General features: G+C 42.7%; 1 protein-coding gene across 1 annotated transcript; it reads right to left on the bottom strand.

The window, feature by feature from the left end:
- Positions 1-11930: 11930 nt before the first annotated feature.
- LOC139913029 (potassium voltage-gated channel subfamily V member 1) lies at positions 11931-19344 on the bottom strand. The gene is made up of 3 exons (XM_078287061.1): positions 19043-19344; positions 17576-18243; positions 11931-12463 (listed from the first exon to the last, which is right to left on the bottom strand). Exons 1-3 carry the CDS (start codon positions 19342-19344, stop codon positions 11931-11933), a joined length of 1503 nt encoding a protein of 500 aa, XP_078143187.1.
- Positions 19345-23054: the final 3710 nt, after the last annotated feature.

Genomic DNA, 23054 nt, shown 5'->3' with positions numbered 1-23054 from the left:
TAATAAACACTTAAAGTAATAATCTAAAGTTATACTGGCAAACCCTCAAGAGTCAAACATCTCCAAATTAAATCAAAGTCTCCACCCTCTCACATGCAAAACAGGCTGCTCCTCACTCTAATTAACTCCATATTTATAAGGGGTTTTTTTATATTTATATTTAACATTTTTTAACCAGGCCAGTCAATTAACAACTTCTTACTCTCCAGTGACTTGTTTCCTGTGTGTTATCACAGTCATGTCAGCGCCTGCTGAGTCCCACAGTGCTACATACACTTAATTAATGATCAGTTTATTAAATAAGGATCAGTTTATTTCAGTGTGATCTCGGCTCTCTCCGCTGCCTTCGTCTCTTCTGTGGAGAATACAGTAGCCAGCGCGGCCAACTCTTTTCCAAGGAAAGTAACTCAATTAGCTTCTCAAAAAGAGGCTATAGGAGCCGCCTGATGATGTCATACACAAATTTGCATATCAATGTATTTGCTACACTCCCTGCTGTCATTGGAGGGAGGGAGGAGCTGCTCTGTGATCATCAGACTTCTGTGGATTACAAGCAAGTAGCACAAATTAGCATCAGCCGTGCCAATTTATCACCAAATGCTTTGGGAGTCGACACATTATCACAGTAACACTGTTCCTCATGGTCGGAAGAAGTTGCTGGATTTGTCAATAATTGGTTTTGAGAAATAAAATCACAAGAGGAGTTTGAAAAGTCACTAAATCAAGCGGCAAAGTTGCTAAGTTGGCAACAGCGACAGTAGCGTTAGGCTAGCTGTTTGCTAGCTAACGTTAGAAAAAGAAGTAGTCACACACTCACTGTGACATTTATTTTACACACTGATGTTTCAGCTATAGTGCTTCCATCAGTGTCAACTTCTATTATAGTTTATCACTGACAGTAGTCTGCTGCTTTAGGTGTGTATTCTGCTAGTTTTTACTATCTAACGTTAGCACATAGCACATTAAATACATACACAGAGGCACTGCTTATGCAATGATTATTTATTATATGTACTGTCTTACCATCATAAAAATATTTAGCTATATATATCATCATAATAATAATATAATAGTAATCTTTATTTGTATAGCACTTTCCAAAACACAGATACAAAGTGCTTCACAAAGAAGTAAAAAAAAAAAACAGGTAAAATGCAGATAAAATCAACAGAAAAAGCAATGAAAGATAAGAAATATAAAAAAGCAAGGCAAGGACATAAAAGTAGCTAAACCATTTAAGGGAGGTCAAACAATTATTAAAGTATTACATAAACCCAAGTCTATAGAAGTGAGCTGTACATCACTGTGTTGCAGCAATCCATGCAAACTAACAGACGAAGAACCCAGAAGTGCGATCTCCTGTCGCATGAAATTCACTTCATCTGCATGTCATTTGAATACAAAGAGGATTGTGGGAGTTGTGTGAACAATCGCAGCTAAGATGTGAAGATTTGTAATTAAATTTTCACAATAATACAACTTTTACTTCACTTGATTAATTATATACTTTTCAATAAATAACAGACATGATTCGTGGAAAATTATTTTGACCACCCTGTGATGTGGAGTTTGACTTTGTTGATGCTTTACGAAGCGAGCGCCAATTCTATCAGCTTGCTTCCTGCATAATGAACTGAAAAGTAAAAAGAGAACAGGAGGAGATGAAGAGATGGACCTAGTTGTTCCTGAGTGGAACCGCAGTGTTCTCTGGGGAACCGGAGCGGGCCGGAGGGGATAACACGCCTGTCTGGACCGCCACAGCGTTAAGTAGGCCAGGTGATTTCCTTCCTGCTGTATTCATCTGTGAAGCCCCCAGTGGCAAACTGTGGCTGGAGCGTGTCTCAGAAGGAAAACATCAACATCACATTTGCATTTTAGTCATTTAGGGGGAAAAAAAGAGATTTTAGTCATTTAGGACAAGTCTCTCTTATCCAGAGAGACTTTCAACGAGTGCAGAGTCGTGGAGGAAACTACAATTCCCACATCATTATTGTGAATTGTTAAGCTAGCAAAGTCTGCCTCTTCTCTTCTCAACACACTTCAACACACCGGCCTTTATGGATAATTGTTTTATCCTGTTTAAAATCTTGTTATTTTTGCTCTGTTCTTTCTATTACTGTATTTATACTACTGTCTGTCTTCTATAATACTGTCGGCCTTTTTTTGGAGTTGTTTCTCTTGTTTTCTATAAATCTCTTTGTAAACTCTGTTTTTACAAAGGTGCTATACAAAGAATTTATTATTATTAACATATTAATATTACAAGCAACTAGTAAGAAGGTCAAAGGTCAGAGGTTGCAGCAACCAGACAATAAATGGAAGAAATATTCTTGTGGTCCAACAATGATCATGATAGAGAAGTGCTGGAAAAAGACATAATAATCTGATCAAAGTGTCTCATTAGAATCAGTTCAGGTTAACGCCTTCCCATTGACAACCAGTGTGGTATTGATCAATGTTACAATTAATATATAATCAATCAAACTGCATCATATCATCATATCACACTGGATGAAATCTGATTTCTAAAAGATCAATATTGAGAAACCCATATTTCGGTCTGACCCTAACTCAATATAAATGATCAAGCCTGTCAAGATATCAAAGGGTCGCAGGTTTGATCCCTGCAGCACCATGTTTCCTGCTGAAGTGTCTCTGAGCCAGAGACTGACCCCTCACCCACTGACTCACTGACTGTCAGTTGCTCTGGACAGCAGCAGCTGCCAACTGACTGAGATTGATCCTAATACATTCCATTCTGCTCCATAATAACACTTTACCATTCCTATCCGTTCTGTCAGACTCTCAGATCAGACATTTACATTTAGACCGACTGACCGGCTGCATCTGATCACAGCTGTCAGTACAGTACTGTCTGTCTGTCTGTCTGTCTGTCTGTCTGCCTGTCTGTCTGTCTGTCTGTCTGTCTGTCTGTCTCTCTGTCTGTCTCTCTGCCTGTCTGCCTGTCTCTCTGTCTGTCTGTCTGTCTGTCTGTCTGTCTGTCTGTCTCTCTCTCTGTCTGTCTGTCTGTCTGTCTGTCTGTCTGTCTGTCTGTCTGTCTGTCTGCCTGTCTGCCTGTCTGTCTGTCTGTCTGTCTGTCTGTCTGTCTCTCTGTCTGTCTGCCTGCCTGCCTGCCTGCCTGCCTGCCTGTCTCTCTGTCTGTCTGTCTGTCTGTCTGTCTGCCTGTCTGTCTGTCTGTCTGTCTGTCTGTCTCTCTGTCTCTCTCTCTGTCTGTCTGTCTGTCTGTCTGTCTGTCTGTCTGTCTCTCTGTCTGTCTCTCTGCCTGCCTGTCTGTCTGTCTGTCTGTCTGTCTCTCTGCCTGCCTGTCTGTCTGTCTGTCTGTCTGTCTGTCTGTCTGTCTGTCTGTCTGTCTCTCTGTCTGTCTGTCTCTCTGTCTGTCTGCCTGTCTGCCTGTCTGTCTGCCTGCCTGTCGTCACATCTCAGCAACTCGGGTCTTAAGGCCCTGACACACCAAACCGACTTCAAAGAACCAGCAGAGACGAGGGCCGACTGTTGCGTCGCCTCACGTCGCCTGCGTCTGGTCCAAAAAGTTGCACTTGAACACACTACACCCGACGGCCAACTAGCACATATGTTCTGCGCCTGCGTGAGGGGAAATAACTCTCCATACCATATGTCTGATAAGAAGTTGCAAATGTCACTGGTGTTGTCAGCCCTTGGTCTTTTGGTTGTGGAAGAAGAAAGGAAGAAGCGGAGGCGAAAAATAAGGAGAAACCGCACTAAATGGGTGAAATCATGAATAACGTTACTCCAGCGACAGGCTCAAGGGGCTTTCCCCAACCTGTGTCGAAACTTCAGTCCATTTCCCGCTCTGTTGGGTCCTTCATGTGCACTCAGCTTGTAATTCTGTGTTTTTCCATCAGCACTTGAAGGCAGCATTTGTTCCATCTATTGTCTGGTTACTGTGACCTCTGACCCTTGACCTCCTTACAGTTGGTTGCTGGTAATGTTGGTGATCTAGGCAAGGGCGTAGGTTTGATTTTGACATTGGTAGGGACACAAATGGGGGAGGTCCGGAGGGGATGTAACCCCCACTGGAAGCTGAGGCATTTTACATTTATGATAGACTTCTGACCGCCATTTCATGTCATCTAGATCAGTGATTCTCAACCTTTTTCATATCGAGGACCCCTAGTTTAGTCCACATTAGAGCCATGGACCCCCATTTGATGAGATTTTGTCTCTCGGACCCAAATCTGAGAATACTTTTATTGTTAGATATGATTTTGATCCAGAATCCCATGACTGTCTGTATTGTAGGTAGAGAGATAACAGTGAAACTAAGATCAAAACAGTCATTCTTCTACATTCTGTAATTGTGTTAACTATTTGTAAATTAAATAATGCTGAAGTTTAACAATTCATCAATTTGCTGGGGACCCCCTGGAACCCCCTCAAGGACCGCTGGTGGTCCCCGGACCCCACGTTGAGAACCACTGATCTAGATAGTTATGGTAGCCAATACACTCATTAACAGACACACAGACACAGGGGTGTAGCACATTAATGAATCCTTTACTCAAATTTGCCAGCTGAATGGGACTTTGAAGAGCACATTTTGTTTTAAGGCAGGTACTGTAGTACTGTTGCCTATTCAAACCACCGATCTGTATTTACATTTAAAATAATAATAATAATAATAAGATATTGTAAACTATATCCAAACCCTACATACAAACAGCTGAGCCAAACACATGCCTACGCCTGTCATTAACAGAGATGAACTGTTGGCATATTTGTTTTACATCAGTGTTGTCCAGTGTGGCACACAGCAGCATTGTTCAATCTCACTTGTGACATGTAGGCTACTTACAGTCGTCACTCGTCACAGACGCACGCGACACGGTACTTAAATAAACTAACTTTAATGGCTAAACACAACTGTTACTAATATAAAATAGGATGGAGTCTTCACTCGCATGCTCGCCGGTAGGCGGAGCTTTGGCTCTTCTTGCCCACAGCATTTCATACGTTAGCAAGAAATGGCAAAGCCAATCAGCGATTTTTTGGGGGGGTTAGGGAGGCGGTGTGACGCCAATTTTTATCCGGGTGACGCAATAACATTCTAAAACAGCTGTTATACTAAAGTTTCGTTACAGCGTCCGTTGCTATGCCGACGCGGGACACCAATGCACTACACCAATGCAGCGGGACTCGTAGTAGAGAACGCGATCTGTTAACATTGACTAGACACTGACGGACAAAACAACGTTTATTGTCAATCAATATAATAATAATAATTGCTAGGGACATTTCAGAGTCGCTTGATATTGGTAGGGACACGTCCCTACCGTCCCTACCCAATTCTACGCCCTTGGATCTAGGAACTGAAGCTTATTCTCCAGGGTATCTACAGGTTTCAAAAAGCCAAACCTTTAATACCTTTTAATGTGACCTGGAATTGAATTGAAGTCCAATTTAAAAGGCAAACTAAAGAAACAAAGCTGTCAGAACCATCTGGAGCACAGCTAATGAAAGTTGTGAAATTAGAAATGTGCAGAATAAGAAAAAGGAAACCAATAAATTTATAGACATGATGTCCAGTTGTGTTCAGTAGAGCAGACAGGATGCAGATTGAACTACTAACCTGTTCTGGATTTATTTACTGTAAGAAACCTGACATTGTGGTGAAAACAAGACCTCTAATAACTGGATTTTAGTAGTTTTTAAGGCCTTAAATTTTGATCATTTAAGACTTTTTGAGACTTTTTAAGGAGCATCAGCTGAATGCTGAAAATAAAAATGTAAATGTGTGAGATGTATTCAGCGCAAAGCAGAAAGGAACGTGCTGCCTCTGAGCTTAGTGTCAGCTCTACCAAATGTTTGTGAAAAAGTTGTGTTATATAATACTGTACACACACACACACACACACACACACACACACACACACACCAGCCTTAGAAGAGTGAAATGTTGCTGGGTCGAGGTTGATATTCCTCCTGTTTTGCTGCAACCTTTTCCTCCCAGACGACACCTGAAGCTGACCTGATGTGTTTCTGATGGACGGTGAAACACGTCGACGTTAGTGAGGCTGAACATGAATCTGACGTCCGCTGACACAAACACAAGGAGAGGGCTAAAGAGACATGGCTCTATGGGGAGGAGATGAAAGACTGTGTGTGTGTGTGTGTGTGTGTGTGTGTGTGTGTGTGTGTGTGTGTATGAGACAGGAGTGTTAGACAGGTCTCTCCACTCACATCAAGGCTGCAGAAACCTGTCTGTCTGCTCATGTGTTACTGCTGTGGCTTTAACCTGTCTGCTCCAGTAGAGCATGACATTACGAGTTTTGTAGTGTGTGTGTGTGTGTGTGTGTGTGCATGCATGAGTGTGTATAGAGGGCTTTCGGGTAGTATCACAAGTATCACACCCTCTGACGGCCATATTGGAGGTCCTTGTTAACGAAAATTGTTAAATTTCTGTCTGTTTCTGACTGAACTGATCATTTCATCACTGATCCATCTGATTGATTTAGTGTTTAGATAATGTCAGCTTGTTAGCTAGCTAACCATAGTATCTGGTCAGCTAACATCACTGTCTTGTTGTTAACATATCTGATTAGCACACTAGCTAATGTAGCTAGCAGCAGCTAGCGTTAGCATGCTAATATTAACTGTGTTTGCTGGCATGTTTTGGAGTAGAGACTAGGGCTAAAGACAAGACAGTTTACTGTGTCACAGTAACCAAATCCACCTTATCACACTATTCACTTTTACTGAGAACGTTACTGAATGGATCTACAGCCACACCACAACAAGCTGCTGCTCGTTACACATTTACACTTTATTAACTAACAGACAGTTCTACAATGTTCCTCCATGATGGAGACACAGCTGGTTGATGGGTGTGTGTGTGTGTGTGTGTGTGTGTGTGTGTGTGTGTGTGTGTGATGGCACTGAAAGCAGGTGAAGGCACTCTCACCTTTTAAACACCCTCTGCAGCCTTCACCATCCCTTGTTAGTGTAGCTGGAGGCAGAATGACATTTCTGAAGTGCGTGTCTTCTCGGCTGTTAATAATCACACACTGCAGCTGCAGGGACTGAACCTGGGAGCTTCTCATTAGCAGACAGTCTCTCTGACTACCAAGCACCTCTCCTCCCCAGGATGTCTCACCTGATAACCTCCTGCTGAAAAAACACACACATCATGTCAGCTGTTTTCACTAAATAGGCTGGAAAAGGTAAATGTGGGAAAAGCAGACAAAACACAATATATATGGCGTCGGTGATTGATGCAGCTGGAGGGGTGAGCTCCTGGAGAAGGAACAGGGAAGGGGAATCATTTATTTTCATAAGAAATGTTCAATAACTTGTTGACATGCTGTGAAACCATGTACTGTGCATCTGTCATGGCGCCGTCGCCTGGTCAGCCATGAAAACCTGAATAATGTGTCGTTGAAACTGAAAATGCTTTATCAGAGCATCGGCAGGGATAAGAGTCGTCTCTCCTGAATGAGGCTAGTTATTAATTTTTGCTCAAAGGCAAGTATCTCCATTACATTAACATTAAACCAACAAACATATGCATATTGCATTATATAAGATTCAGTTGGCTGTAAACTCTGTTCAGGTAATTTCAATAATGTCTCTGTGGTGATTCTAAGCAGATGTAACTGTTTCTGTTTCATTTTTGTTTAGTATTTGATGTATTTGCACAACATCCCATAAATTACAGTTTGATTAATCAGATATTATGAAACCAAGTCAACAAACTCTTCAGCACCTTTCATACTGACAGCGTCACAGCGGCTTTAAGATACACTGAGCTAAGGCAGGCGCACTCCCACTGTAAGTGATGCTTTGAGAAACACATTTAGGTAATTCATAGGATCACACTTGAAAACACTCTTTACCTCTAAGAGCCATATTGGTATAGGGAAACGAGGCCCAGGTAACTTACGCATTTAGCTGAAACTCTTATCCACTTCACTTAAATGAGCGGCTAGCTACAGGCATACGTTGTTTTAAAAAGGTTAAAATAAAACACAAATGCAAATATCCAAACCTCCCACGAGGTTGACCGTCCACAGAGATAGTCTAGCGGTTAAGAATCTCGCTTCTGGAGGCACAGGATCGAATCTACCAGAGATCATACATCAAGAGCAACAAGGGGAGTCTTGAGACAAGGTGAGCGGTTAACAAGGTGGGTAATTTAAATGGAAACTCACTGAATGTGCAAACTGACAATAAAAATGCCTTCTAAACCACAAGCTTCTAAAATGACACTAAAAATGACATTTAAACCACAAGCACCATCCAAATACATAAAAACACCTTTCAAAAAGACAAACCAAGGGAATCCAAACTGGTATACATATATTTAAAAAAAAAAGAAAAAAAACCTGAAAAACACCAACCAACACCAAATCTAAAACAAAACCGAACATGACTTCATGCACAAATAAAAACACTGATGTTCAAACTGTAATCAAAACCAATGTCATTAAACCAATCTGTTATCATTACCAGGTAGTAACATCATTTCTACAAATGTAGGCTCAGACAACTTTATATTCAATTTTCAGTTAAATTTAAATCTGGGTCCTGTTGCATTTGACAGCTAAACAAGAGTTTGGCATGGATTTAGAGTCTGGAGATGTTGGTTTACAGTGATTTTATTGAGCCTTTAATGTGTTTAAAGGTATCAAGTCTTTCTATCTATCTATACATGAGACTGTCAGAAGGTCATGGCCTGATGAAGAGAAAAACAGCCATGCAGAAACTCACAGGTCTGGGTTTGTAAGAGCCTTCCAGACATGGCTGCTGTGATATTTGAAAAGACCACTCTAACCCACAGGAGGAGGGAGAATGTTCTTTATTGCATGACCGAGCTGCAAAGCAATGGAAATGAACTATAGAAATAATACAAGAGAGGGCAGAAACACTGAGGTAACAAAACCATATTAAACAACAGCCTCAAGGGTTTTCTACTGGCTTCTATACAACGGTTACTAATGCATGTGGACTCTGAGAAGTTTTCCTCAAGGTGCACAGAGATAATGTTATGTAAGAATGAAAAATACAGGAGAAACACAGAAATAGTTCTTTCTAATTCCATTGATGCAAGAGTTGCTGTGGCAACCAGTTCCATTTTTGATAACACACTCATAGAGATATAACACAGAGATAGAGATATATGTGTTATATCTCTATGAACACACTGCTAATAATGCATTGTGGGAATTATCAGCATGGCTGGAAAACATCTTTGACCAAACAGAATGCTTGAATGAAATAACTCATTAGGTTGTCACATTATGTTTCTAGGGAATGCTAATATCATCATCATTATTATAATGCTTATTCTGTATTCAGTCCAATAACTCGTAAGGTAATTTTTCTCATAACCTGGACAAAAACAGCAACAAACCCTCAGTCTAAGGTTCAGCCACTGCTGCGCTGTGAAGATGAAACTAAGATGAACATTTTTGGCCACCATTTTTTATTTCTTTTGAAAAACCTTTAAAAAATCTCATGAATGACTCTAAATTAATTAATTGGGTTTACTTTTACTAGTTAAGGAATCGCTAAAAAAAAGTTATTAACCTATCAATTCTTAAAAAATTGCACAAAAAGTTCAACTGATTGTAAAATCATGACAAAGTAATCAATCCTCTTGAATTTCAAAAAACATAATTTTAAAGTAAAGCCATTTGAACTTCTGTTGTGCTGTGATAATAACAAAGACGTTAATACCCACAATGCCTTGCAGGGTAATCAGGAAACTGAGTGCATTTTTTCTCCCGCTGTAGTAACCTGTTGATCAATGCTAGAAGCTATATCTGTGTAACTTTCTTCACCAAACACCTTTGAGAGAAGGACGTTGACATTTATTTCAGAATAAAAACCCAATGAAATGTTCAGAATATCAAATACACATTATCGAAATACACTTTGTCACCACAAGCAGACGACAGACGAGACATGCAGCTGTCTACAGAGAAAACCACAGAGGTAAACAACAAGGATGTTCGCTAAACCCACACAGATTCCCTACTGGAGAACATGAGAACAGGTTTCCTAAGATTATAATCGTTTCCACATCTTGAAAAGTTTGGGAATTGCACAAAAAGTCAGGAAAAGTAAAGAGAAACTGTTGTTCAGCCCCAGTACACATTTGAATACACATTTTACGTAGCTGTAGACCCGCTATTTCACATTTTGTGGTATTTGTTGAGTAGAACAATGTTCAGCTATGGACTGATATGGTCTAGTTGGCATATTTCCGAGCCACTATCATTAATTGATTCATTTTCTATCCCTGCTTATTCCCACTCAGGGTCTGGGGGGGCTGGAGCCTATCCCAGCATGCACTGGGCAGAAGGCAGGGATACATCCAATCAAACACCAACCAAAATCTTCAAATCCAGTCAAGAAATTAATGTCATGATAAAAGTTTTGAATTTTGAAATGGAAAATGGGTAGGACGTCTGATTTGCTGCTTGAAAATTTGATATTCACATTTTATTGATATGCATAAAGAGTTCCTTTGATATATACAGTCAATAAATAAGACAATTTTCAGTGGAGAACCTTAAAAATGGATGTGTTTAGTGGGAAGGTAGTGGTGAATGGCAAACTGAATATTTTTCATTGAAAAGTCTTTGGATTTCCTATTTGCTCATCAGTATTCTTCAGTTCACTTTTATCATTTTCTTTTTAATTGAGTTTTCATCTGTTTCGTCTTTAAATGCTTAAAAACTTAGAATATGAAACAAACTGAGGGTTTTATATCTCCACTGACATACAGTGAATTCCAGATTATTTCAGCTGGTGTCTGACGCCACAATAAAATATTAACAAACACATCAACTGTAACTGTGATCACCATATTTGACTGATGCACCTTTCCGACATCAACTGTCCACTCACCACAACAGTAGGTAACCAAAAAGTCACAGAAGTATGTCCCGTTCATCAGATCCTGTAGAGTATATAACTGTCTCTTCTTGGTGTTTATTTCATCCTGCTGCACACGCAATGCCGTGTTCATGACATGTCGGATTTACCGTAAATCTGAGCTGCCAACTGGGAAAAAACGTTCACATCAGGTGATAAAAGTAGGGTTTGTGTTGTATATTTTTGTCCGCTCCGATATCTCCCACTTGTTGTCACGAATTGCAGAAGTGCCGATGTTGACAGTCCAAGATAATAAAAATCAAAATGAGCAGTTTTATTCACAGTAATTCAATCAACTCTAAAGAAAGTAATATCCGCTACAGTTTGTTTATGGCTGATTTTAAATTCATAAATAAAAATTAAGTTAAATGTGGGCGTTCCAAAGAGTTAAACACGTGAACACTTCCATGTTCATCCTGTTCTTTTGCTTCTTCTCATTTGACATGAATGCAGCATTAGTCCCTTATGTTCCCCAGTGAATTCCACATTATTTCAGGAGAGCAGGTTGACAGCAGGGTTTCTTTACCAGGAAGTCACGTTTATGTTTGTAGTTCCTGAACTTTTCTCCACAGCCAGGGAGGGACACTAACTTTTTGTCCACAAGCCACAGAAGTTCACCTGCCACTTTCACTATTTTGCCAGCAAAGTCGATTTTTACAATAGAACAGGACCTCCAAATGATGGTTGGTCACCTATTGAAGTGAAAAATTTACATTTGGATGCTGGCGTTTGATCATTTCCCAGCAAAACTTTTGACATTTCTCTCTAGATAAGCCACGTTTGCACTTTTGTGACTTGTCCACATTTCCGTTACGCCAGGTAAAAATTTTATATTTTCGAGTGCTTCAACCACCGTATTCCACTGTGAGTTTCTTCCACATTTCACCACCTTCTTCTTCTTCTTCTTCTATTTCACCGGAGGGGTCAGAGGTCAGGGACAGCCAGGAGCATCGCCTCCTGCAGCAGGCGGGGGTTCAGTGCCGTTCTCAAGAACAACTTCGACCGCAGTGACTCTACCACCAGAGCTCCTCCCCTCCGCTGCTGCGGGTGCTGGCCCTCTCTCTGCCCTGCAGCCTCATCATCTCCAGGACGCTGCGGGCGTAGGCGTCCCTCAGGTTCACGCCTCCGCCGCCGCCCGCTCCTCCCTCGCCCGCGTCCCCCACCGAGCCGCGGGCGAGCCTCTTCAGCGCCTCGCCGTGCCGCAGCGCCGCCTCCTTCATCTTCAGGGTGAAGTAGCAGGCGGAGAAGCGGTCGTTGATGATGGCGATGGGCAGCGCCAGGATGAGGATTCCGGACAGGATGCAGAGGAACGCCAGCACCTTCCCCGGAGCCGTGTCGGGCCGGATGTCGCCGTAGCCCACCGTGGTCATGGAGGTGGTCGCCCACCACCAGGAGGCCGGCACGCTGACGAAGGTGGTGCCGGGGAGATCGTGCTCCAGGGCGAAGACCACAGTGGCGAAGATGGAGATGCCGACGCCGAGGAAGAGCAGGAGGAGGCCGACCTCCTCGTAACACTGAGCGATGGTCATACCCAGAGACTTCAGACCTGCAGAGAGGGGGGGGGGGGGCAGAAGAGTAAAGGTGGAGTTTATTGTGTTGTCAGATGATAACCGTGCATCTCCAATGAGTGACTTTTTAAGAAATGATGAAAAGGATGTTTAGGATGTCTAGGACACACGTAGCGTTTTTCTCAAAACTGCCACCACCTTTTTTACATTAAAACACATGCGGGAGCGTCCGCCATTTGTGCGCCTTGCAGCTGCTCTCGAAAGGGGACTGCGGCAGGAGCGGAGCGCTTTCAAAAGTTTGTTTCAGTTTGGTTCAACTTTACAGAAAAGAGCCAGGTGACGTGAAATGCTTTTTTCTCAGCCAACCAATCATGATGAAGGACAGGCTGTCCATTTCCCACAACAACAACAAAGATGGACAAAGTGAAATTGGTCGTAGCAAGTGAATTTCCGGAGCTTCAAATACCACACCAGTCATAAAGAGGCAGTGTGGGATCATACTGCACGTGTATTATCTGGTACGCATTTGCTAACCAGCAAATGCGTACCAGTGCTAACCAGCTAAGTTAGCTAACGAGCTACTCGGCTAATGTCAGATAACGTTTTTATTTCTCCTCACAAGAAGCACTCCAGCACATTGAATTTGAGATGTGCTATATAAATACAGTTTCCCTTGCCCTTGCCTAAGTAAGGATATAAAAGTCAGAAAAGTGAGATTAAGTTGACATGAGATATGAAAGAGTTGGGAATATGAACTATAAACATCACCGAAATTGGAGTTACGAGGTTTTCACACAACAGAGATTTTCTGGTATATCGCCAGTGTAATTATTACAGTTACTAACATTTTTTTATCCATGGCCAAGCACACAAAAAATTTGCCATCTGAAATTTCACGAGTCAATATTTCACAAAGATGACTTTGATAAAACATAATTATCTTGTAAACAAAAGTCTTGCGTTGACTCATAACTTTATTAATAATCCATCAAGTCCTTTTCTTCCATATTAGCAGTCACTTTATACGAGTGTCAGGCTTTTCAAATGCTGGATATCTCATTTTGGAACAAAACCCTTTGATTCATTATGTTTCTCTCATTTCCACCTCTTCTCCTCCGTCTGAACGCCGAGCGAGTCGCATGACTGAAGCTGCTTAGCGAGGAGAAAATAACATGGCAGCAGCGTGGCGGAGAGAAGAAACAGCAAATTTATAAATACACCCACATGTGAGCCGATATTCACACCCCGAAATGACTTGTCATCTCTCTATTCTCCTCCAACAAAACAAATTAGCTTGGGTGTCGACTTTATGGAGGTTTTTAAGTGACAGTAAAAAAAACACATTTGCTGTAGCATCAGAGAGAGAGAGAAATGCAGACGTTTATTTATTGCAACATCAGGCGGCATTTGCATTTAAGAAATCTATGCAAATTAATTTGTATTACAGTTTTTTACGATTGCTTTGCTGTTTTCACAAGAGTTTCAAAATGCAAAAACTCTTTTTAGGGGGATAGCCAAGTAAAATATGCAATTTCTCAATAAAATGTCTATTTTTGTCACCCTGGAGTGTGAATAAAGTCACAGCCTGTCCGAATGATTAAAATAGAAACTTTTATACGTAACAAGGGGGTCGATCCAAGCAAAACGTGACCTTATTTTCAGGCCCCGCCCACAGCCTGCGGACCAGGGACACGCCCTCAGTAGAAAACCCCAAAACAAGCTTCATCTTATTAATGTTACTCAATCTGAACAATGCTCAGACCTCGGTGGATGATGAAGACAGCAAAACTGGATTTGTGAAAAAGGAGTTTTAGAGCTGCAGGTAATCTTTGGTCCGTGAATCAAAACCTTTCATCAGGATGGATCATTTATGACAAGACATGGATTCATTCATTCATTTATTTATTCATTCATTCATGACCCTTGAGCCTCCTCACTCTCAGTTGCTTGTAATGTTGATGATCTAGGAGTTGAATCTTATTCTACTGTTTTGAAATGTAAATGTAACTTCATTCATTCACTCTATCTGTGGAGAGTAATTTCTATACTGGTGATATTATTTGGCACATGGTGATAAAGTTTGTCCTTCTGGGTTCCTGTACGTCTGATTCTGCTCTCTCTTTTCATTAGACTGTTGTTTATTCTGCTGAGCCTTAATCTGATCCTACTGAAGAGAAATATATACACCCCAGCACACACACACACACACACACTGATACACACACACACATTTTGCCAGCAGAGGAGAGTTATTAAATCGGAGATATGAACAAATATGCAGGTTGTTGCTCATTGTGTTGCGAACCTGATATTAATACAGACAGATGAGGTGAGAGATACAGAGTCTCTGAGGCTGCGTTCACAGCCAGCAGGTTCTGATCGGTTTCTCTGAACTCTGCAGTGTTTCCTCCTGCAGTTCAGTCGGTTTGTCCAGGTGAGAACAACCGAGAGTCTCAGTCCTCTAACAAGAGAACTGCGGTGCGTTTTGTTAATCCAACCGACTACAGGAAACCACCCCGAAAAAACAAGGGATTATGGGTAGAGGGAGATGGATGTGGTTCCTCATGCTCGGAAAGCCTAGCAGAACAAAATGAAGTCTGGACTGATGCTCATATTCAGCTGTTTCTTCATGTGTTCTGAACTGGTATGAACACCACAGAAGAAGAGACAGACGAGTCCATCATGTTAGATAAAGTCAGATTTGTCTCCGTCCCGGGACGACAGAAACCGAGACAAAGTTGTATTCCTGTTTGTTCCAGACAACAGTTGCTGTGTCATGTTTTTGAGGAACTTTTATTTGTTTGCAGTTTATTTTTTATTTCAACCAAACTCTGATTCAAAACTAGAGCAGTGTGAAATAAAGTTATACAACATTTATGAATATACACTTGAGGACAGCTTTAATTTGTCCAGGAACAAATGCTGTTATTGTGGAAGTTACGTCTCTCGGTGTTGTGGGTTTTTCTCGTCGATCTCTCTTTTTCTCTTGAGAATGGCAAAATCATTTGCTTTCTCTCTCTCTCTCTGTCTCTTTTCTCTAGAGCGGTAAAACCAATTCCCTTCTCTTTCTCTCTCTCTCTCTCTCTCTCTCTCTCTCTCTCTCTCTCTGTCACTTTTTCCCTCAGTCTCTTTCTCTGTCTTTGCAAACGTCTCTCTCTCTTTTTCCTCTCTCTCAAAATTACTAAAATCCCATTCTATCCTCTCCCTCTCTCTCTATCGCTCTCTTCTCTTTCCCTCTCTCTCTATTTCTCATTCTGTCTCTCTCCCTATATACTGTATATCTCTCCCTCTCTCTCTCTTTGTTTTTTGCCTCTCCCCTTCTCTCTCTCCCTCTCTCTATTTTACATTCTTTCTCTCTTCTTCTCTCAAGAGCAATAAAATCAATTCTCTCTCTCTCTCTCTCTCTCTCTCTCCCTGTCTCTTTGTTTTTTGCCACTCTTCTTCTCTATAAAAGTAAAATTCTCTCCCCTTCCCTCTCTCCCTCTCTCTATTTTACATTCTTTCTCTCTTCTTCTCTCATGAGCAATAAAGTCAATTATCTCTCTCTCTCTCTCTATCTCTCTCTCTCTCTCTCTCTCTCTCTCTCTGTTCCCTTTATTATTCATGACTTGAGTCCATTCTCATCCTTCCTAAAATCACCCAGATCAAAGAACTCGTACGTCCCTGTCTGACACACACACGCACACACACACACACACACACACACACACACTCACCTAAAACATACATATGTAAGCACACACGCCAACACACATCTACTAATGCGGCACGCACATGTAGGCACACACACACACACACACACACATAAACGTACATCCATGCATGCTCACACACAAGCATGCATGTACACTTACATAGACACACACATGCACTACTCAAACACACACACAGAAATATGTACGCACACAAAATCATGTGCACACTCTCACACACACAGTCTCTCTCTCTCCCTCTCTCTCTCTCTCTCTCTCTCTCTCTCTCTCTCTCTCTCCCTCTCTCTCTCTCTCTCTCTCTCTCTCTCCCCTGACTGTAATCTCATCACAGCAGCTTCACAGCCTTTTCTTCTGCCTTTTCACACCATGCAGAAGAAGAAAAGTGTAGTTCAAATCCCCCGAGCGGCTGGGAAAAGGGAAAGAGGAGCGATCTTCCCTCCCTCAGCTGCTCCTGTTCAGACGCCCTCCAGCGAGGAACTTTCCTTTCCTTCACAACGCTTCAAGTCCCTGAATGTTAATAGCTGGAGGGAAAAGTTAAAAGATGTTTTAAAATTTTAAATCTACTTTGTGATCTGGAAGAGGTATTTGTCGTAGCCTGTATGATGTTTTCTTTGAATCTTCATCAATAAATAGGACTTGTAAAAAGTTTACATTTTCTAAACAATAATAAAAACTTATGCTCTGGAAGACTTAGTTTACTAATTTAAATCTTTCTTTATGTTGTTTCCTTTCTGAATTTTGACATTTCTGGAAGGAAAACATATGTTTTTGACAACTGACATCAAGATCAATAGGGAAATAAAAAGTTTACATTTTCTAAACAATAATAAAAACTTATGCTCTGGAAGACTTAGTTTACTAATTTAAATCTTTCTTTATGTTGTTTCCTTTCTGAATTTTGACATTTCTGGAAGGAAAACGTATGTTATTGACCACTGACATCAAGATCAATAGGGAAATAAAAAGTCTGCATTTTTTAAACAATAAGAAAAAAAGTCTGATTTGAAATGTGCTTTATGTTCTGGAAGACTTGTTCACCTGTGGAGCTTCGTACTTTATGTTTCCTTTCTGAATATTGACATTTCTCAAAGGTCAAGAAATAGAAGGAAGGAAGGAAGGAAGGAAGGAAGGAAGGAAGGAAGGAAGGAAATGTCTTTGCAATAGAGTTGAGACGTTCGGTTCCACTCTGTAATTAGGGGACTTTCTGCAATTTTTTGCTGATGACACAATTCTCTCTGGGATTAGTAGTTTACCTCCTAACACCCGGATGTAAACAGTCTTGTACCTCAGCCTTTGTTTACATCTATGCTAGTTTTTTCGGTGCAGATGCTATTCGTTTGAGCTAATGCTTCCGGAACCTGAAAGCAGTCCCGCCCGTGTCTTCACATCTCAACTCTATACAAAAGCAGTCCTGTTTTAAATGTGCTTCCTGTTTACCTGTGGAGTGCCGTCCCAGCTTCAGCATGCGGAGCGACCTCATGAGCCGCAGCACCTGCACCACGCGGCCCATGTTCTCCAGCTCCGTGCTTCCCCCGTGGAGACTCTCCACCGCCAGCGTCACGTAGAAGGGCAGGATGGCCAGCAGGTCGATGACGTTGGGAACGCTGCGGCTGAAGCGGCACTTATCCCTCACGCACAGGAACCGCAGCGCCAGCTCGCCGGTGAACCAAACCACGCACACGTACTCCAGAGCGTCCAGCAGGAGCGGAGCGCCGGCGCCCGAGTCCTCCCCCGAGTCCTCCCCCAAGTCCAGCGAGATGAGCGCCATGTTGACGACCGACACGACCACGAAGAAGACCGAGAGCGAGCCGAAGGTGCGGGCGGCGCGCGACGAATCGGGTTTCTCCAGCAGGTTCCACAGGCGCCGACGGAGAGCCGGGCACGCCGCGCCCACGAAGTCCTCGTCGTCGCCGTCGTCGGCCTCGACCTCCCGCCGCACGTCCAGGCTCTCCTTCAGCTCCTTGCGGCGGTAGTAGCGCTCGCGGCAGCAGGGGTCGATGCGGAGCTCGTCGATGCCCCAGTACTCGATCTCCTGCAGGAAGGAGATGACGCACAGCTCCTCCCGCACGTGCAGGTGACCGGTCCGGTAGAAGTTCATCACATACCTGTCCACAGGAACATGAACACAGAGCAGACAGTTAGCAGCCCTTCTGACAAAGATATGAAAAGAAGTGGAAGTTTACGGCACTTTAATCTCAGTAAGACTAAACTGTGGAACATACGCTCACTGAAAACAGCTAATTCTACGTTTAGTTGAATAAAGGGCTGAAACAATCACAAAAAAATAAAAAATCAATCAATATGAACGACTTAAATTTCCAAATTGCCTACAAAGTGCCGTACAAGTGCTATACCTTATTAACTGTCTATGAACAAAACAATACACATTTTCTGTGGTTGTTTTTTATGTGTTCTAATAATTGATGTGAATTGTATATGGTGTAAATAATTTGTTGTTACCTTTTCATGGTTATCAAACAACAGCAGGATCATTAAAATGTTATTTTCTTGAAGTCTGAAAATGCTACATGACTCCTCTCTTGTACGGACGTTAGCTATAGCTTGTTAGCATTTTGTGACTTCCAGATAATTAAATTATAATGATCATGCAGTTGTTTGACAGAAGTGAAAAGGTTTGGGGCGATTAACAACACCAAATACATTTCACATCAATTATTAGAACACAGAAAATGTTGATTTACTGTTTTGCTCTTAGAAACTGAATAGAATTTCGCACTTGTGCTGCACTTTGTAAGCGTGGCCCATTTGAAACGTCAAGTTATTGTTATCGGAAAAAAGTGAAGTAACACCGGTATTATTGTTTAATACAAAAGGGACATCATGCATGTTTTAAATCGGCTTCCTAACTCCTCGCGCAGCTCCCGCGGTTCGGGCGCCACCTACTGGAAGGTCTGCGAGTTGCGGTCGAAGAAGAACTCGTTCTCCAGGAAGTCGGCGTCGTCGCAGAGCTCCAGCGCCGAGTCGCGGCCGCAGCGGGCCAGCTTGCCCAGCCGGGTCTCGGGGTGCGAGGCCAGCAGCTCCTGCGACAGGACGTACCGGCTGCCGCCCACGTTGATGATGAAGAAGTCCAGCGGGTCTCTGCTGCAGGACGCCGCCGCCTCGCTGTAGAAAACACTGGAGTCCAGAGACAGGAGCGAGGCGCCGTCGCCGTACAGGTCGACCACCGAGCCGGAGGGGAGGCTCATGGTGGAGGGAGGGAGGGAGGACGGAGGGAGAGAAGAGGTTTGGTGGAGAAAGGGAGGTAGGAGGGAGGAGTTAGGGAGGGTGGAAAGAAGGAAGAGAGAGGACAAGGAGAGGAGATAGGGAGTGAGAGGGAGCAAGGAAAGAGGGAGGGAAGGAAGAGGTTGGGTGGAGCAAAGGAGGATAGAGGGAGGTAGGAGGGAGGAGTTAGGGAGGGAGGAAAGAAGGAAGAGAGAGAACAAGGAGATAGGGAGGAAGGAAGTGAGAGGGAGCGAGGAAAGAGGGAGGGAGGGAAGAGGGAGAGAGAGAAGAGGTTGGGTGGAGAAAGGGAGGTAGGAGGGAGGAGTTAGGGAGGGAGGAAAGAAGGAAGAGAGAGAACAAGAAGAGGAGATAGGGAGGAAGGGAGGTAGGAGGGAGGAGTTAGGGAGGGAGGAAAGAAGGAAGAGAGAGAACAAGGAGAAGAGATAGGGAGGAAGGAAGTGAGAGGGAGCGAGGGAAGAGGTTGGGTGGAGCAAAGGAGGATAGAGGGAGGTAGGAGGGAGGAGGAGAGAGGGAGGAGATGGGGTGAAGGGAGAAAGGAGAGAGGAAGGGAGGATGGAGGGAGGTAGGGGGGCGGAGGGAGGTGTTAGGGAGGGAGGAAGGGAGGGAAGGACGAGGGAGGAGGAGAGGAGATAGAGGGAGGGAGGAGGAGGAGAGGGAGGTGAGAGGAAGGGAGGAGGTTGGGTGGAGCAAAGGAGGATAGAGGGAGGGAGGAGGGAGGAGGAGAGAGGGAGGAGATGGGGTGAAGGGAGAAAGGAGAGATGAAGGGAGGATGGAGGGAGGTACGGGGGCGGAGGGAGGTGTTAGGGAGGGAGGAAGGGAGGGAAGGACGAGGGAGGAGGAGAGGAGATAGAGGGAGGGAGGTGAGAGGAAGGGAGGAGGTTGGGTGGAGCAAAGGAGGATAGAGGGAGGAAGGAGGGACGAGGATAGAGGGAGGAGCTAGGGAGGAGGTGAGGACCTGATGGAGACCGCCCAGTGTTAGAGTCAGAGGATTCTGATAAAAACAAAACCGTTTTTAAATTCTAAATTTTAAATTGAGTCTTGACCTGAAAACCTCCAAACCTGACAGAGACCAAGACTTGCAGGTTTTTGTGAAGCCAAACCCGACGAAAGACCAAAACTCTTTAATCGTTTTCTTTTGATAACGGCATTTTTCAACAATGTTCTCGAACCGGAGCCAGACCCAAATCCAAACAACGCAACCTGACCTCATCAGGACCGGCCAGACCGTTCTCACTTCAAATGAGAATAAAGAAACTGATAAAACATTTTGAAATCTTTATGGCTTGTTTCAAAGTGAAACCCAGCTGCACCTGGATTTTGACCCGACCGAGCCGCCGGGTCCTGTTGACTTCAGGTATTCATGTCAAGCTCTAATTTCAAATGTACGGAAGCCCGTCGAGGACATGTATTCATACAGTTTATTTACACCATTTTCCTGTGATAACGAGTTAATTTAAGTCATTTATGTTGAGTTATTTATGTCATTATCTCGACATAAAACATTTTGTTTTTCTGAGATAACTATACAACAGAATGAACTAATGAATAGAATGAATATGTAAATATTTACATATTTAGTTCCCCACTTTTTCTCTTTCCTTTATGTGAGGTTGGGGGTGGGATGGAGTGCATGAGGGAGGGGGGTGAGGCCTTTGTGTGCTAAAAAAAAAAAATGTGTGTAAAATATATAAAAAAATACAATCATAAATTTGTTGTAAAGAACTTTGTGAACTGTGTTTATAGATATTATTGTTGTTGTTGTTATCATTATTATTATTATCATTATTACTTGAGCTTCAGGGACATTTGGAAAGAGCATTTTCCAAAATAGCCTTGGTAATTACTTATCCTCACATAACCTTTGTGAAGACGGCATAACAAGCATGAATCAGCCAGACAGAGAGAGAGAGAGAGAGAGAGAGAGAGAGAGAAGGAAAAGTTGAGTTGAGGAAAGAGAGAGATGTGGTTGAGAGACAGAGACAGAGCAAGAGGGAGAAAGAGAGAGGCTGCGAAGGAAAGCGAAGAAGAGAAAGAATAAGAGAGAGAGGAAAAAGTTGAGAGTGAGACACATATCCAAAAAACAAGGAGAGAGAGAGGTGGGGTGAGAGACAGAGAGAGAGAGAGAGGAAGGGAAAGAGAGAAAGGAGAGAGAGGAAAAGGCTGAGAGTGAGACAGCCATCCACAAAACAAGAGAGAGAGAGAGAGAGAGAGAGAGAGAGAGAGAGAGAGAGAGAGAGAGAGAAAGAGAGAGAGAGAGACATTATCAAATAACAAAAAACTACAATACCCATTAGGTGAAATTCCAGATATATCTCTTATATCTGCTAATTATATTGCAGCCTGCCATGCCAAGATGAGAATTAATGTGAATCTCCGTGTGTTTTATGTTACATGATCTGTTTGATCTGCATTTGTTTACAGTTATTCTTACAGTTTGTTATAATCATTTTGTTTGTGTATAATTATTGGTTTTTGTCTCCATTGTTTATGTGAGCTTTGGCAACATAAGGGGTATTTGTCATGCCAATAAAGCTGATTGAAATTGGAAAATTTGAGAGAGAGAGAGACAGAGAGAGAGAGAGAGAGAGAGAGAGAGAGAGAGAGAGAGAGAGAGAGAGAGAGAGAGAGAGGAGGGAGGTAGAGAGAGAGGTAGAGAGTGATAGAGAGAGAGGTAGAGAGAGAGAACTAGAGAGACAGAGAGAGAGAGGGAGGGAGGTAGAGAGAGAGAGAGAGAGAAGCCTCTGGCGGTGTCCTACTTCTCCTCTCTGGCTGCATGGATATTTATATGAATATTTTATCTGGCTTACCTAATTAATAGATCTAATGCTACTATTCCTGTGGTCATCCATCCCCTCAGCCAGGTGCCTGCTGACCGTCAGCATGAGTCCTGCTGTGAATATTACATGAGGCCATTTGATCAGAGAGTGAGGTGGGCTGGGTGTGGAAGGCCGTTGGGGCAAAAAACCTGTTGCAAAATACTTGTTGACATGTCATTTATTACCTCACAGATGGATCCTATTATGCAATTATGTATTCTCTTTTCTGGTTGGTGTTTGAACCTCACCTGTCTATATAAATTGTCATTTCTGCTGTTTTGATTACTCTGATGATGGTTCGTTTTTTCGCCCATAATAAATAATTAGACTATTGTTGTGTGAGTGCCGGTGTTCGGTTTGTTTTGAAGAGGCGCTTTTGCCCATCGTCGCATCTTCAAGTAGTTCAGCAAATGATGTTCCTTATATTTGCATTTATTTGCATAGTACTACGTATACTTGGTCAGTTGGTATGTAAGCACATACGCACATTTCAGAGTGTGTAAAAACACTATGTTTTATTAATGAGCAAAATGACGCTTAGATAGATAGATAGATAGATAGACAGATAGACAGACAGATAGATAGATAGATAGATTTGCCCTGTTGACACGGTACAAAAATGCATGTTAACTGTGTTTTCTGAACGTGTGTTTTTGATCCTCTCAACGTGGGTTTTTTTTCTTGTGTCTAGAGGTAATAAATGACCGTGTCGGCAACGTGTGTTTTGTCCCAACAGTGTTCCACGTTCAATTAACTTCGTAAGTAACGCACGCAACAACGGCAAGGACAACACAAGGGCCGTTTCTCCTGCTCTTGCACAGCAAGATGCACAGTCCAAAATACTTCAGTTGTATTAC

This window comes from Centroberyx gerrardi, chromosome 12 (genome assembly GCF_048128805.1).
Source record: "Centroberyx gerrardi isolate f3 chromosome 12, fCenGer3.hap1.cur.20231027, whole genome shotgun sequence".
Classification (NCBI taxonomy): domain Eukaryota; kingdom Metazoa; phylum Chordata; class Actinopteri; order Beryciformes; family Berycidae; genus Centroberyx; species Centroberyx gerrardi.
The sequence above is the reverse complement of the archived record's forward strand: the minus strand, read 5'-3'. Positions and strand labels throughout refer to the sequence as shown.